Here is a 17,334-nt window from a genome sequence, read left to right on the forward strand (position 1 = left end):
CCTCTGAAAAGTCTTTAAAAAGAGCCAAAGACTTCAGCCAGTGTACCGCTCTGATCTGAATCAGCTCCAAAATTTCTAGCAGTCTTCTTTCCCTATCTAAGAAGGGAACTAATCCTTCAAGGGAGAATCCCCAATCCCGACTTCTTCCCAAAATTTAATGAGGTTACCGGAGTGCAAATTGTACCTTGTCCACGGAGTGAAGAGAGGCAAAGAAACTTGAATAGCTTTCCATGGAGAAGCTCTTGTAGTCCTAGCCAAAATTCCAGCATCTCATCCATTGCTTGCGAGCCCATGAATACTCTCCACGATCTTTACCCACAACCTCTATTTCTCTAGGGGAAACCTCCATAACCACTTACCCAACAAAGCCACACTCCTCTTCTAAATATTCCCTAACCCTAGTCCTCCACATTCTTTGCTTCTGCTCACCAAATCCCACCTAATCCTATGATCCTTTTTCTCCTCACCTAGGTCCCATAGAAAATCCCTCATTAATTTTTCCAACCTTCTGGAAATCCTCCCTGGCATTTTAAAAATTGACAAAAAATATATTGGAAGGTTAGCAAGGGTAGATTTTACCAATGTGGCTCTCCCTCCCAAGGACAAGTAATTCCTCTTCCAAGAGGCTAGCCGCTTCTCAAATCTCTCTACCACCAAATCCCAGAAGTTTTGTCTCATTGGATTATCCCCGAGAGGCAACCCCAAGTACTTCACTGGCCAATTGGACACTACACACACTAAAATGTCTGCACACTTCTTCCACCTCTCTCTCCTACAAGTTTACCCCTACTATACAGCTTTTGTCAAGGTTCACTTTTAGATTCAACATTTGCTCAAACAGTTGTATGCTAAGTTTCAAATTCCTAAACCATCTCTGCAATCACCTGCTTCACAAAAGAGGACTGTATCATCCGCAAATTGTAGATGAGTTAAAGGTACCCCATCCTTACCAACTCTCCAGTCTTTTATTAGGTTCCTCGAGTCTGCTCTAGAGACCAGTCTTCCCACGACATCTACTATCAAAGTAAACAAAAACAGAGATAGGGGATCTCCTTGCCTTATTCCTCTTAGAGCTGGGAAGAAATCCACCACTGTCCCATTCACCAAAATGGAGTAGTGACAAGACCTAACACACCCCATCACCCACATACACCATCTCTCTCCAAAACCATAGTTTAGCATTACCTGGAGAAAAAATGACTAATCCACTAAATCATACGCATTTTCCAAGTCCAACTTACATACCACACCCTTCTTCCCCAATCTTTTGAAATCCTCCACACTTTCATTTGCTATCAGAATTTGGTCAATAATCTGTCTTCCCTCGACAAAAGCTCCTTGGTTAGGTTCAATAATATTGGGGAGGACTTTCCTAATCCTACAAGCCATCACCTTTGCTATGATCTTATAAAGACTATTCACCAAGCTGATCGACCTGAAATCTCTTGGCGGAATGGCATCTTTCTTCTTGGCATGGTTTAAAATGTCCCTAATTTCCCTAATATTTCCATTTCCATGGGTAGCGACACGAAATTTTACTAGAATCGACATTTCCCCAATGAACACCAACACTATGTGGAGTGCAAGAGATAGTTTCCACGACATACTTCCATTTCCACTTCCATGGGTAACAACATGAAATTTTACTGGAATTGACATATTCCCCATTGAACACTACCAATACTGTGTGGAGTACAAGAGATAGTATTATAACATAATTTGGTAACAATATTGTAGGTATGTGAAGTAGCAAGTTATTGTCCACCTAACTTATATGATTACCACTTTGAGCTAACTCAATATTCATTTCAGATATAAAGTTAAATATTAGTTTTTGTTTGTGTAATAGATTATTTGGTTAATCTATTACAACCATTTACATTTTCTATGAGTTCAAATTTTGCTTTGACTCATTCTATCATGAAGCTTCAAATCTTAAGGTTTATAGGTCAACTTTAGAATATATTCTTTTATCCATAACCTTAGTTTCTTATCTTTGTTTAATGATTTAGAAAAAGATAATAATTTAAAAAGGTGTGCTTATGTTTCTTTTATCATTTCATAAAATAACATTCTATATTTTGCACATTTTACAATGTTTCCACCATATCTAGTGTAATAGATTATTTGGTTAATCTATTACAACCATTTACATTTTCTATGAGTTCAAATTTTTCTTTGACTCATTCTATCATGAAGCTCCGAATCTTAAGGTTTATAGGGCAACTTTAGAATATATTCTTTTATCTATAACCTTAGTTTCTTATCTTTGTTCAATGATTTAGAATAAGATAATAATTTAAAAAGGTGTGCTTATGCTTATTTTATCATTTCATAAAATAACATTCTATATTTTGCACATTTTACAATGTTTCCACCATATCTATAATTTTTACAATATTTTCATACGATATTTCCGACATTTCCAACATGTTTCTTTATTTGGATGACTGACATTTCCACCGACATCGACATTTCAAACCATGCTTCTTGGGAATTAAGGCCACAAAAGTGGAGTTCAAGCTAGGATTAATTACTCCCCTTCTGTAGAATTCCTCAAAGACTCCCACGATGTCCTCCTTTAGTATATCCCAACAGTCCTGATACAAGGCCAATGTGAACCCATCTGGACCTGGAGCTTTGGAGCAATTCATAGAGAAAACTGCCTCTTGGATTTCTTCCAACTCAAACTTTCTTTCTAACCAAACTCTCACCTCAGAATTCAGCCTAGGCCATTCCAAACCTTCAATCCGCACTAGGATTCAGAGGCTTCCTAAAAATTGATCTAAAATGATTTGCAAAAGCCTCTACTATTTCATTTTGATGAACTAAGGTGGCACCCTCCACCTCTAACTTGGAAACGAAATTTTTACTTCTTCTCCCATTTGCTAGGGTGTGAAAAAAATTCGTGTTCCTATCACCCTCCTTGATCCACTTACACCTCGATTTTTGCTTCTAGCTAAACTCCTCTTTAGCTACAAAATACATATGGAATAGAGTTTCTGCTACTTACTCCCAAGTTCACAACACTGCTAGAGTACATCAGCTTCAGAGGAAATTGATCATCTTGAGGCACTTGAGTGAAAGATTCTTTTCATGGAAGCACAATGAGAAGCTCTAGATCTTTGAATTCTTAACTAGTTTGATTCCTGAATATGGGTTTACTCAACAGCATATTCTTAGTAACAATGGTGTCACTCTTCCAGATGCTTACTCTTTGGTTCAAGGTGAAGAAAGTAGAAGGGCAGCTATGTTGCAGCCAATTCGCCAAGTATGGTCATTTTGTGGGCTTGCCACACCCCTATAGTGCTTCCATGGTTGCCAAGGCCTTTGTCAAGAAGCTCCATGGAACCCCCAATTCAATTTTTTTCAGATAGGGGCCCAGTGTTTATGAGCAAATTCTGGGAGGAGTCTTTTAGACTGCAAGGCACCAAACTGAAGAAATCCACCAGCTACCACCCGCAGACTGATGGGAAAATGGAAGTTGTGAACAGGTGCCTAGAGACCTATATGCAATGCTTGTTGGGGGCCTTCCAGAATCATGGATGAAGTGGTTGCCATGGACTGAGTGGTGATACAACACCACCTATCATGCAGCATCAGGTCCCTTCAAAGCCCTGTATGGGCGAGATCCACCCCCCTATTATTCCATATGAATAGGGCTCTATATCAGTGGCTACCCTAGAAGAACACCTACTGAAGAGGAATTCCATCCTCAAGGAACTTAAGGCAAATTTACTGCAGGCTCAGCAACTAATGAAAAAGGCTTATGACCACAGGCACAAAGATGTGGAGTATCAGGTGGGGGATTGGGTCTTTCTCAAACTACACCCCAACAAGCAAGTTTCTTTTGGCTTGTCGCACCTGGAGCAAACGGGCCCCTAGATATTTTGCATTCTTCTTCTTTTTCTTAATAAATTTTCTTTTCTATCAAATCTTGGAAACAGCCTCTCTGTATGTGCAGGGGTAGGCTGCAGATATCTGTTCCTCCCTCCTCAGACCCCGCATATTGGTGTGAGCCCCGTGCACTAGGCTGCCCTTACCAAAAAAGTAAATTCATAGTTTCTATTTTTTTTTTTTTTTGAGAAAGGGTGAAGTCTGATAGTTTCTTTAATAGTCTTGTCTGCAAGAGTTGTTAGATTTAAGCATGAAGATCCATGTAAAGTTGCACTTTTAAGAGCATAAAAGAGTCTAAAACAATCTGATTAACTTAGAGAACCTAGTGCAATATACTCAAAGTCAAAGGTAAATGAAAACTCACCTTGTAAAGTGTGTATGCATTAAAGTGTCATAGAAAGGTCGCCATTGAACCTTAAAGGACAACTTCTTTCCATGCTTATTTAGTAACCTCACTAGGATGTTTCCCCATCTAACCTAATCAAAGTGAAGTAAATAAAATGCCGGTTTAGCCAAAGAATCAACAACTTCATATATAAAATAGCATAAACAGTTATATCATGCTATAATATTCCTCCCATGGTCTGACCTGAGCATACAGTTTGTTCTGTGATGCAAGAAACAATTCCAACCCAAGTTCCACAAGTGTGGTCACATCCTCCAAAGACACTTCACTTTTTGCCTTCACAAAGCTGCAGGAAAAAAAAAATAAACATATACAACTTGGAAAAATAGAAAAAAAAATGTATGGCTTCAAACTTGGAGATATTAGCAATAAGAACTACTTTGCCTCCATTTCTCTACATACAAAGTTTAGCAAATGATGCCAATTATAAGTAGGGATAATTAATTATAAAGCATGGATAATACCAAACAAGCACCACAATAATATACATCCAAGAAGGAATTTCTTACTCTAAGGCACAAAGCTCTACGTTCCCAGAATGCCTATGGACTTAACCGGATGACTTTTTTGCAGACAGTATAAAGAGCAGGTAAATACCATTGCATGTCAATCTCCATGTATATAAGCACAGCCAAGAAACCAGGTTTCCCATAAGCGTCATAAAAATATAGCTTCAATCTAAAGAAACATTCTTTTTTCTGATAAATAATCTAAAGAAATATTCTGACTTAGTTGGTTGGAACAAGTGCAAATGTCAGGTTTGCCTTTGGCTAGAATAGTTTTTTTTTTTTTGAAGAATCAAAATAAAAAATTTCATTTTAACAAAAAATAAGTCATACAATCGGAGGGGTGTCAAGATAACACCCCACCATAGCCTTAACAAAAAAGCCAAAACTACAAGAGACAATTTAAGAAACAAGGAACTGATTGAGATTACAAGTCTATAACTCAAGAATATTCCAGAAATTCTGTCCCAGTTCTGCTCTGCTAGTCTGCTGAAATTCTGGATGCACCAGAATCCAATCAGACACCAAATTCTGAACCATAGATATCAGTTTACCAATACTCTTATGTTTATTCTCAAATAGTCTCCTGTTTCTCTCATTCCAAATGACCCAGCAGACTGCAAAAGGGATACAACTCCACACAATCTTTGCTTTCTCGCAACCATTAATTCTTGGCTAGGAAGAGAACAGCTCTGCTGTAGTTTAGGCTGAAACACACTCATTCCAAACAGAAAGGAATAAAATTTCCACATGAAATTGGCAATCCTGCAAAGGCTTCTTAGACAAAGATTCATTCAATGCACCCAAAACTTCTGATAGATTCTGCCCTCTCCCCCAAAAGATACACATAATATAATGGAGAGAAAGAGAGAGAGAGAGAGAGAGAGACTTATGGGAATGGTTTTTCCCACAAGGACTGACTACCTTGAAAAATCCTTACAGTTAATTACCTAACTTGTGTAAGAGAATAGACGTGCAAAAGACCATTGCTGAGCGTAAGTATAAGTGTGAAACGATTATCTTAATGCCATCACGTGTGCGAAGGAGCAACCTTATTGTCTCCGAACCACACTTAAGATGCAAAAAAAAAGGCACTGACAACAGAAATAACCAAATATGTCTACAGGACATGTGGGATTGGGAATGGCACGACCTTGTACTGCATCCCTCACATGATACCTTTTAACCAAGTGAGCTGATGTTAATTGTGCCCTCTCTGACAAACAAAAATTCCCATTATGATACGTTTGTCATGACTTCTTAAAAGGCTCTCAAATAAAGACAAAACAAGGAATAAAATAGCATCAGAAGCTTCTGAAGTCCAGAAATTTCCAGGACAGCTATAAATAGGGGACCCTATCCCAAAGACAGGACAAGAGGAAAAAAAGTAGAGTTACGACAGGAGAGTTATGACAAAGAAGCAAAGAAAGTTGATCTGAGAGAAAAACCCCAGTTCCGAATATTCCCTTTCAGGCACTTGCACCATTTCCAAGGGAGACTACATGCTTCCTTGACTGGTATTCAGTTGCAGACTTCCCTCAATCTTCCCATTAGGCAGGCCAGGATAGTTCCATTGTCACTTCCACCTTTCAAAACCCCAGACCTACAGGACCTTCACTGTGGGCATATCCCTTAACAAAAGTGATGTGGGACAAGAACAGTCTAAGCCTCGGTGTTTGGTTTAGAATGAATCTTAACTAGTTTTAGTAGTTTTAGGGGTCTTAATTTCATCGCTTCTATCCTGATTTTCAGGGATCAAAATATCTGTTAATATATTCATATATTATATGCGTATAACAAACATGTGAATATTTGTGTACCAATTTAGTGTCCAGTTTACCAATTTAACATAAAACAACTATGTACTTTATTCATTTACTGATAAATGTTTGTGTACATCAATCTAATTAGAGCTAAGGGCATACACTGTCTAATAGCTCAGTCTTCAATTGTTGTGAAGATCTTCCCGTATTCTCTCGCAAGCAAGTTTGTGGTCTAGTGCATGCACCAATGACCCCCCCCCCTTCCTCTCGGTCCAAATCCTTCATCCATCCCAAACAACTTTGTAAGTGACACTCCTATTTGAGATCCCTCTATTGCTCCTTCTATTCCTTTGCGTCAATCTTCCTGTATCTCAAAACCACATGATCACTATGGTTTTCCTTCAAACCATAGTTCCTTTTTTTGTTGTTTTGTCTTCTACAGATATTTCCTGCTCTTATCAGCAGGTCATTAGCAATCTTCACTAGAGAGATTCCATGAATGCAGAGATTCAAGCTTTGCACAAGAATGCCACTTGGAACCTTGTCCTAGCTCCTTCAAATAGCTCTATTATTGGGAGCAAGTGGGTCTATTCCATCAAGTTGAAATATGATACAAAGATTAGCTTGTGGCTCAGGGCTATACATAGGAGTATGGCATTAACTATGAGAAGACATTTGCTCCCATGGCCAAGAACACTACAGTTAGTGTTCTTTTAGCCCTCTCAGCAACACACTCTTGGACTATCTCTCAGTTAGATGTGAAAAATGTTTTTCTACATGGGCATATAAAAAAGAGAATATATATGAAACCCCCTTCGAGGTATTGTAGTGATCCTTCCCCCGTTTGTCAATTGAAGAAATATCTCTATGAGTTGAAGCAAGCTCCTCGACTATGGTATGAAAAATTTAGAGGTGTTGTTCTGAAAGTTGGGTATAACCAGAGTACTTCTAATTACTCTCTCTTTGATCAAAAAAGATCCCAAGTTATTACAATTTTCCTCTTGTATGTGAATGACATGTTGATTGGATATGATATAGAGGGAATTTAGGACCTCAAGTCTCTTTTTCACAGTTCCTTTCACAGAAGGATCTGGGTCCTCTTACCTATTGCTTAGGACTTGAAGTTCAAAGGAGTCACCACGGATATTTCATTTGCCAACACAAGTATGCCTCTGATCTTGTTAAGTTGGCCGGCCTTACTGATGATAAACAGGTTGATACTCCCTTGGAGCTGAATGTTAAATTGTCCAAGTCAAAAGGTTCCTTACTTATTAATGCCTCCCTCTATCGACAACATGTGAATACATATTTTCCAAAACAAAACTCAATTGATAACTCCATTATGGCAGAATGGCTGTATTGCAAGGTTTGAGGTTTGGTAAGTCATTACACTATAACAATCTAGTGGTAGAAGAGGATTCCAAAATAGTAGTGTAGTGGTTTAAAAGAAAAACAACACAGACCCATGGATACACACAATAAGGGAGGCAAGAAGAATATATGAGGAGATGAGGGAAACTTTTAATTGGAGAGATAGATCAACCAATAATTTGACTGATATGCGGACAAAACAAGGAACTAACAGAGACCAACACTTTTTAGGTGGGTGATTACACAAGGGGATAAAGAAAATAGTAATATACAAATAGGCAGCAAGGGCATGCCCATTTGGAGGGGCACCAGGCACACTTATGTATGTTGTATGAACCACTCTTTCATTCATTTGTTAATAAAGTGGACAATTACTAATAAAATAAAAAAACATTTGCAACATTCCACATTGAGAGCAAATATACAAATAAAATGTCTAAATGCATATAAAAGCATTACAATCGTACAGAATAATACATGAGACATATTGAACATTGGAAAAAAATTATAGTGTTCTTGTGCAAAATACAAGTTGTAAGAGAAGAGGACCACCAAAGATTAATAGAAATGTAGAGAAAGAAAAAAAGAAGAAATAGAGAGCAGATTATAAATGTCACTCTGTTTGTTGCTTTTTAATTCCTATTGTTGGAAGAATTTCCCCATGCTAGAATATTCCTGCTACAACTGCTGAATCCTAAACACAACTCTTGTGTAAACCACCAATCCCTCACTGTGTAATTGTGCCATTCCACCAACCAGTCAAAATGCCAAATTTCAACTCAAGCCATCCCCCCTTTTCATGCTTGAGTCCCTTTTTGTTTTCTTGGATGTTAGACACAAAAAAAAAAAAAAAAAAACACAATCTATTATTATTCTTTCAGAATTGGTCAACTAAAAAACAAAAATCTGCCTAATCACTTCATTTTTTATGTATTTAGATTTCCAATTATTAAATTTACAGCTCATGACAAGGTTTTTTTATTATAAGTAACTGAAATACCAACAGAAATGTACATAAATTACATGTGCCCCTTGGAAAGGGTAGAGGATCCTAGTCCTACCCTATCCAAAATGTTTTCTCATGTTACAACATGGCCCAATATAATTGACCCCTATTCTTGCTTGGCTAGTACAATTTCCATCACATTAGCCAACCTTTTTTATGCCTTGAATTTTCACCTAAATACCCCTAGTCAGTCACTTAAGCTTCTTAAGTTCACCACTATAGGCCCACAATGATTTTTTATCATTCTTCAACCCCTCTATCACTACCTTTGAGTCTCCTTCGATGAGTAAATTTTTCAGTTTTAGGTCCCTTGCCAACTGCAATCCTTGAAGAAGAGCTAATAACTTCTACCCTTTTTGAGTCCCCTATCACAAAGGACCTGAGAACATTGCCTTTATTTCACAATCTTCATCCCTATGGATTCCCACCCCTTAAGGTACCATGTTTCCATTTTCCAAACACATTGAAGTTGACAAACATTTCATCCAAGAGAGAGTTGCCTCTCAAGAAGTATGCCTTCCTTATGTAAACTCTGATAAGCAGCTTGCTGATCTCTTCACCAAGGCAGTCACTAAAATCAAGCTTGACACAGATTTAAGCAAGTAGGGAATGACAAATATCTTTTCCCAACTTGAGGAGAAGTGTAAAAAAAATGATTGATCAACCTGTGGTCCCACATCTTTATTATTTTTTGATGATATATTGCTGTTATATTGTTGTTAGCATGTGTTTTAAAGTTGATATTAGCGACAAGGGTATTCCTGTCATTGTATCTCTTTTAAAGCTGATCTCTTCACCTGGGGCGGCAGTTCAGATTAAATTTCTGGACCCCTTTTCTTCTATTCTTTCTTCTCTGCTCTCTCCTCTTCTCTTCCATCTCTGTTCTTTTCTTTCTTCTTTTTCTGGATTTCCTCTTGGTTAAACAGTTCTGAACCTCATTGGTTTCAACTAACTCAAGCATGCCATTCAAGAGGGATGAACCAACGTTTTATCTGATTCATCATTTTTGTATGTAGATGCTTGTGTATGTGGTGGTTTCTAATAAACATGGTTGTTTGATAACAGACAAAGTGGCTAAATTGAAAGGTATGGTAATCAACACACCCTTCAGCTTCAGCCATCAAGGAGCTTACAATCTCCTTAAAAACTTGTTAACAAAAAGACAAAGCAATAAATCGTTCAGTTCAGCCACTTCAGCTGTAAATCAAATGGCCAGTCTTTGCAAGGGGCTATGTTGTATTCCCTTTTCTAGAACAATATCCATTATCTATAAATAAGAAGAGTAAAATAGGATGCTCTAAAATAATGTAAAGGATAACAAGTTGAGCAGAAGTTTGAATTTCTCAACATCAGATATGTAATGAATTGAGAATAATATGATTCAGATTAAAATAATATAACAGTTCACCAAAGACAAAAGGCTAACATCGACAGTATAATGTATCAAGATGGAGCAACAAAAGGAAGAAGGAACAAAATAATCGTATACAAGCCACAGAGGACGTAAGAACTGCAAGGATGAAATAAATGAGAGTTCAACCTAATTCTTTCTTCTTCTTTTTCTCCTCCTTTTTCTTTGTTATTTTTGAAAGGTTAATGTAGCTCATGAGCATGTCGTCTGACAAAATATAACGAAGCCTCGTATTGAAATTAGATGAAACCGCATTCAATCATTTGGAAACTCAACCGAAGCAAAGTTTAGGCTCTTGAAAACAGAGTAATTACACATCATTTGAAAACCAAAAAAAGATTTTCAGAATTAAGCGAGAAAGAAGTATGAACTTATTAAACCCCAACGTAAGTTTGCATTGACACGATATAACCAAACTTCATCTTAGCTTTACTGAATTCCAGAGAATGGTGATCATTATAAGAACTCAGCTGATGGTAATAGAATCGGAGACCAAATAAAAACAAACTTAAGTAAGTGGAAGTACAAAACAAACAACTCCAAATTCAACTTGCATAAGTAAGAGTTTAACACATAATAAAACACATAATAACATAAAACCTTAGATCAAAACTCTCCCAAGGATAAGCTATAATATAACCAATCCACGATCAAATCAAAAACGACAACGAGCTCAAAACCCAAAAGGAAGTCAGAATTGAAGCCAATTGCGAAATTTAACCTTCGAATGAACCAGAAGCTAAAATTGAAAGGCAACAGAAAAATTAATTCGAACTCACATGTCGATGACAGAGATCCATTTGAGAGTTGAATAAACAGATTCGGGATCGTCAGGTCGCCACGATTCCTTTACAGACCTCACAACATAAGCAAATGATTCCTTCTCTCTCTTCGTTTCTTCTGCAACTGGTGGAGGAAGCCAAGCATTGTAGAGATGCATATCTTTCGTCCTTTCGAGAATCAAAACGTCCGCGCTGCGAAAACAGATTAAAGAGAGAGTCCCCCTTCTGGTCCCTTTCTACGCGCTTGTGACTAATTTATACTTACTTGTCATTTGTTTCTTTCTTTCTTTGCAAGAAAGTAGAGTCTGCATAAGGAGCCGATTACAAGATAATGCCGGTGGATCCCGGCCGGAGGTGGAAACTTCTTCTAGCCGGCAGGACGATTTTGGGTATTGATGGGTGGTTAGATGTCGATCGTACGGTGTATGTTTATTTCTTTCCATTTCGGGTCAACTGGTGGTAGGGTACCACCGGGTTCAACTGAAGATGTGAATACGGTGATACTTCCGGACCAACCGGTTCCCATCACACGTTGTTTGATGTTCAGCGCGAATTTTTCTTTTTCTTTGAGATGGGTCCGGTCCGGTCCGGTCCTCTAGAAAACTAAAAACTAAAGCAGAAGGTATTTCAGCATTTAATCATTTATAAATATATACAATATAAATATACAAAATATAAACTTTTCACTCTGCATTTTTGTATTTATACTCTTCCAGACTGAGCCTTAAGTTTTTGGGGCTGTTTCATTTTCATGGCATTTACTACTTACCGAAGGAAAAGCTAAGCTACAACAAAGGTGAGAAGCGGTTAGGATGAGCCCACGTACATTGCATTACCGGCTGTTCACTATGAGTCTACTAGTAGTAGACGATCGGTTAGCTAAATTGCAAAGGTAGCCACCCAACCGAACCGTGAGCTTAATTTTTGATACAACATGGTTTTAGCACAGGGCTGGGCTTAAAACCGTAGATGATGACCTTCGATCGAAGACTATTGATTTCCTGGTTTTAGGTTTTAGCTCTAAAAGCACGTCGTGGCAAGTCGTTCGACAGAATCGTGCTCCGTGCCGTGTGAATAATTTTGATTGCCGTCCCCATTTTGAGAAAAAAACGAAAGGTTATTTACTTAAATATACAGTATATGCCTTATGATTTCATTATTAAATTATAATTTTCAAAACTAATTATGCTGAGGTGGTTTTCTCGAGCCCAATTTATAGGCTTATTTATTAATTGAGTCAAGCTCGAGCCTAATAAAGATCAGCTCGAATAGCTAAATATGTATAATATAAAATTGTAGAAAATAATAAATATAATAAAATTATTATATATAATATTTTTATTTTTATATATAATAATTACTAATTATTATAATTCTTAATTTTTTAATTATCAAATAAAAATTATTTTTATATATAATTTTTTTATTTTTATAAAGCATTTTTCTCAAGTCGAGCTTGAGCTGAGTTGAGCTTACGAGCTTTTGGCTTGAGCCAAGCTCGAGCTCAAGGTTCTAGCTCGAACTGAGCGCGAGCTTGAGCTTGAGCCTTGTACTACCTTGGCGAGACGAGTTCGAATAACTATTCGGATCAACCCGGCTCGAATCCACCCCTACTCCTACTCCATTGGGATAGTGCTTGAAGACCCTTCTTCAGTCATTTAAACAAGCCATTTTTAGCTATGCTATGTTGTTACTTTGAAAAGAAAATAAAATTAATGTCAAAAATAGTAATAGGAAATGCAACCCTCAAAGAACTCCCTTTATATAACTTGGTTGCGTGAAGAAGAGGAGCATTACCCCGATCAACATTACAACTTGATGCTCCCAACATCCAATTTGAGGGCTAGATGAGAAAATTTATGTTCAACGACTCTTATGAGCAAGAAACAAAACAAGATAACTAAAAAAGTACATAATTGATTGTAAATGTATGCCCTTAGCTCCAATCAGATTGATGTACATTTGACATTTATTGTAAATGCATAAAAGTACATAATTGATTCATGTTATATCTGGTATGTTTATGTTTAATTACCCTTAAACTGGACACTTATGAGACCCGTGTTAGTTTAGAATGTTCTCAGCCGTTGGATAGACTTAGGGAAGTTTATCCTGTCAAGGCTGACACTAATGTGCTGCTAAGTTGGTTGGGGTGATTTGTCTCAGCTGCTAGGGTTAGACTCGAAGCACATGCAGTGTGGGTTTGCTTGAAACTCTAAACCAGACCATTTTTTAGTTATGCCCTGGACCTAGGAGACAGATGGGCAAAACTGGAAAGTATACCTGACCCCTACACTCGATTATGGTACTGCACTAGGTGTTGGATTGGGCTGTCTTTGATATGTCAATCAGTGAGATCCTTAGCGGGGGTCAAAACCTAGGTATGTTGGGGCAATCTGAAAATTCATCTGAGTGGGTGATCATAGTAACAGAATCAACCCCTTTGTCGGACAAAGTAAGTGATTGGGGATAACACTCTCTCTGATTGAAACCTAAACTTCCGGGAGTTGATTTCAAACTTGTTTGAGATTTGTTTTGTAAAATATATTTATATAAAGATTATTATGTTTTATGAAAAGGTTTGCAAAGGTTTTAATTCCCGGGATCCATCCAAGTAGAGAATGCAACGTTGTACCTTGCAGCCGAGGGAGAGGTCCTCTCTTGTCGGGTAGTGTTTGATCATTAAGGGAGGAGAGATTGAGTGTAAGACCATTTAGGACTTTTATACTTAATGGACTAATCTCACTTAAGACCAAAGTCCTTAGGCCTTCATAAGGTCGCTGGACCCAATGACCATTTAGTATAAATGTTGGGCCTGCTAAAAGCCCATACTGATGGGCTCAGGGGTTCATTGTGTTCAACAGTGAGGCCTTGTAACAGAAGTTAGGCTGAACCCATATGGCTTTTTTGAAGATCAATGTTAGGGTCCCACACCATACAAAGAGAGCCAAGTCAGCCAACAATTAAAAGGGAAGTGAGCCTTATAATTTAATGGGTCTGAAGCCAATATCAAACTAGGTTAATATGATTAATCAATATGGGTGAATCTAGGTTTAGATCTAGATTTGGATCAACAAGAGGATAAGATAAGTCTTATCCACTTAAGAGTTTAGATCCAAACAAAGATTTGGATCAAAGAACTCTTTCCTAATAAGATTAGGAAAGCTGACCTTGAAAGGCTATAAATAGAGGGAACAAACTGCATTACTTCTAAATTGTGCTCACACTCCCTTGCCTGGTCTCCAGTTCTTGGACTGATCAAGATTAAATCTTGATTTTGATTTTTGCTAGAAAATTCATATCTGAATTGTGCTCACACTCCCTTGCCTAATCCTTGCGAAAGGATTGTAGTTCCTGCTAAAGGACAACATTGCTGATCCTGTTTCATCTCAAGCTACGCCATCTTCAATGCAAGAGGGTTTTGGTGCACTCTTTGTGCGTAAACACCTACTTTGGGAGCTACACGTGTGGATTCCGTATCAGGTATTGCTCTCTCTTATTTTGGTTTCAAATCTGGTCTGATTTGTTTCAAGAACAATTCCAGAAAAATGCAGTTTTTCTAAAATTTGGAATACGATTCCTAGAAGGGAGAAATAAATTTTTTGAAATTTCGCCCAGCCACCCTGCATGGTTCGGCCATCCATATGATGGATCTCCCTTCCCTTCAAGAAGGAGTTAAGCTTAGGCACCCCTCTCTTAGGTGCCTTTTCAAATTCGCCCAAATGAGAAAGTTAAGTCATTTTTTGTAATGTATAGGGATGATCATGGGCCGGGCCAGGCTTTGCACTTATGATAAGGGCCATAACTTAGGCCTGAGCCCAACCTGGCCCGGGGTTTCAGGCCTAAAACATAAGCCCTAGCCTAAGTCTATGCGGGCCCAGACCAGGCCGGGCCTGATTTCGAACTTATGCCACTCGTATATAAAACATTACATATCTATATATTAAATGACATAACATGCATATAAATTTCTTTCATACATTATATAATATATAAATATTACATATAATATAAATTATACATGTCATGTTATAACATTTATATATATAATATAAAAAAACATGTATATATATGTATACATTATACACAAAATGTATAAGTTTAAATATATGCGGACTGAGCTAGGCCCGGGCTAGGCTTGAAGTATTAAGCCCAAATTCGGCCCTAAAATTTACAGGCCTGATATGGGCCCGGGGTCGGACCTAAACACAAAATCCAAAATTTCCGAGTCGGACTGGATCGGATTGAAATGATCACCCCTAATTATCTATAAATATAACTGTTTGTAGGAAGGAGATTCCCGTAATTTCAACAAATCCGAATAATTGGATAGGAGTAGACCTGTTCATGGGCCGGGTCGGGCCGGGCTCAGGCCGGGCTTTCACTTGTCACTAATGAAAATATACTAGGCCCGAGCCCGAGCCCGGCCCAACCAACGGGCCTATAACTTGGGCCCAAGCCCGGCCCTGATAAAAAGCCCAAAGCCCGACCTATTTGAAAAAAAATAATTTTTCTTATTCAAATTAAAATTAAAAATTCAGATAGTATTTTTTTTTCTATTTAAATGAACAATGGGCCTACAAGATGGTATTTTTTCCCTTTCTTTTATATTTTAAAACACAATTATACATGATTAAATCAAAAAATTTATTCAAATGAACATAATCACATAACTCATTTTAAGTTTAATATTAGGTCGGGCCGGACCGGGCTCGGGCCGGGCTATTTTGGCAAAGCCCGAGCCTGGCTCGAATTTTATGCGGGTCGGGCTTTTTGGCCCGAGGTTAAGCCCGCGGGCCAAAAAGCCTGTTCAAGCCCATCCAGAAGCCGGGCCGGCCCATGAACAGGTCTAGATAGGAGTAAGACAGCCGGTGACTCGGTCTTGGTCTCCTCAACCACAACCTTAAAAAAGGGGACGAGTATTTGGGAAAACGGGGACAGACGGAGGAATAGCCGACTAGGCACGTTGGCGATGGAATCTTCGACGTAGCAGACAATTACTGCAGTAATAAAAAGAGAGGTTTGAACTTTGAAGTTCTAAAGTGTAAAGACCGAAGAAGTTTGAACTTTGAACTGGAGTAGAAAGTTAAAATGAAATTGCAAATTAGCAGTTTGAGGTAAGGTTAGGCCCGCGTGCAGTGAAATTTTATTTTCACGTATAGGGTGTAAATGAAAAAAATGTAAATTCTTGTTTAATTTTGTTTTGGGTTTTGCTTAAATTATTGGGTAAAATATTGGGAAATTTCTATGTATTTTGGGCTGGTGCTACTTTGGTCTCCAAACTTTAAAGCATGATAATTCAGTACTTAAACTTTCAAAACTTGTCAATCCAGTGCCTGCCATTAAGTGGCATTTGAAAATACACAAATGCCTCTCTAGTGTCATTTAATTTTTTTATTGACCATTCAAATGTTGACAAAAATTAAATAATCCTAAATCTTCTATTCAAAAAAGTTGGAGTCACATCTTAGTGAACACTATAGTGATCCCAACTTTCTTGAATAGAAGAACTAAATATGAAATTTAAATTATTTAGAAATATGATGTAGAATGGGGGTAATTTTGTAACTTTTGTGTCTCCATTATCAATCAAACAATAAAAGGGAGGTGACTATCAATTTATTGATAAGTACAAGGGAGGTTTTTGTTTTAGCCAAAACATAGGAGGTTTTATGATTGCAAAAGAAAACATAAGGGAGGTTTTTATAATTTACCCTAATTTATTTCATCAAAATAAGCTAAAATTTAAAATAAAAATAAGTCAAAATTTACACTGAAATCATCTATATTGCCATAGTTTTGCATCAATGCAGATTTATTTGCATTGCGCAACTAAAGACAGCCTAAGTTAAAAAGAAAAGGGTAAATTACAAAAACTCCCTATATTTTTTTTACAACAAAGATTTCCTGAACTTTGGCCATTAGACAAAGACCCCTCCGTTAACTATTTATTCTTTTAATTCCTAAATTACCCTTTATTTTAGAACGGTGAGAAGAAATTGCCCACATACCTGTAAAAACCTGAAAACACTATTGATTGATACTATCTTGAACAATTGGTTTGGGATACAGCAAAAGGGGGAGAAGAAATGTCGTCGGGTGCCACAGAGGACAGATATACTGGGATCCCAATCCAATCCACTGATTTCACTGTAATTCATTCATCATGCTAGACCATGTTTTTCTCGGATA

At 37.6% G+C, this 17,334-nt stretch overlaps 1 protein-coding gene across 1 annotated transcript in view; it reads right to left on the minus strand.

Moving 5' to 3' along the window:
- The window catches only part of PA200 (proteasome activating protein 200), a 99,160-nt gene extending 87,033 nt beyond the window's left edge, over positions 1–12,127 (minus strand). The window contains exons 1-3 of the mRNA XM_010246525.3: positions 11,140–12,127; positions 4,487–4,589; positions 4,262–4,374 (exon numbers count right to left, since the gene is read on the minus strand). Coding sequence (XP_010244827.1) covers positions 4,262–4,374; positions 4,487–4,589; positions 11,140–11,300 — 377 coding nt within the window. The 5' untranslated portion in view covers positions 11,301–12,127. The remainder of the gene's footprint in view (positions 1–4,261; positions 4,375–4,486; positions 4,590–11,139) is intronic.
- Between the last annotated feature and the right edge of the window lie 5,207 nt (positions 12,128–17,334).

The sequence above is a fragment of the Nelumbo nucifera genome, chromosome 1, assembly GCF_055504915.1.
Source record: "Nelumbo nucifera cultivar China Antique chromosome 1, China Antique-T2T, whole genome shotgun sequence".
NCBI lineage: Eukaryota > Viridiplantae > Streptophyta > Magnoliopsida > Proteales > Nelumbonaceae > Nelumbo > Nelumbo nucifera.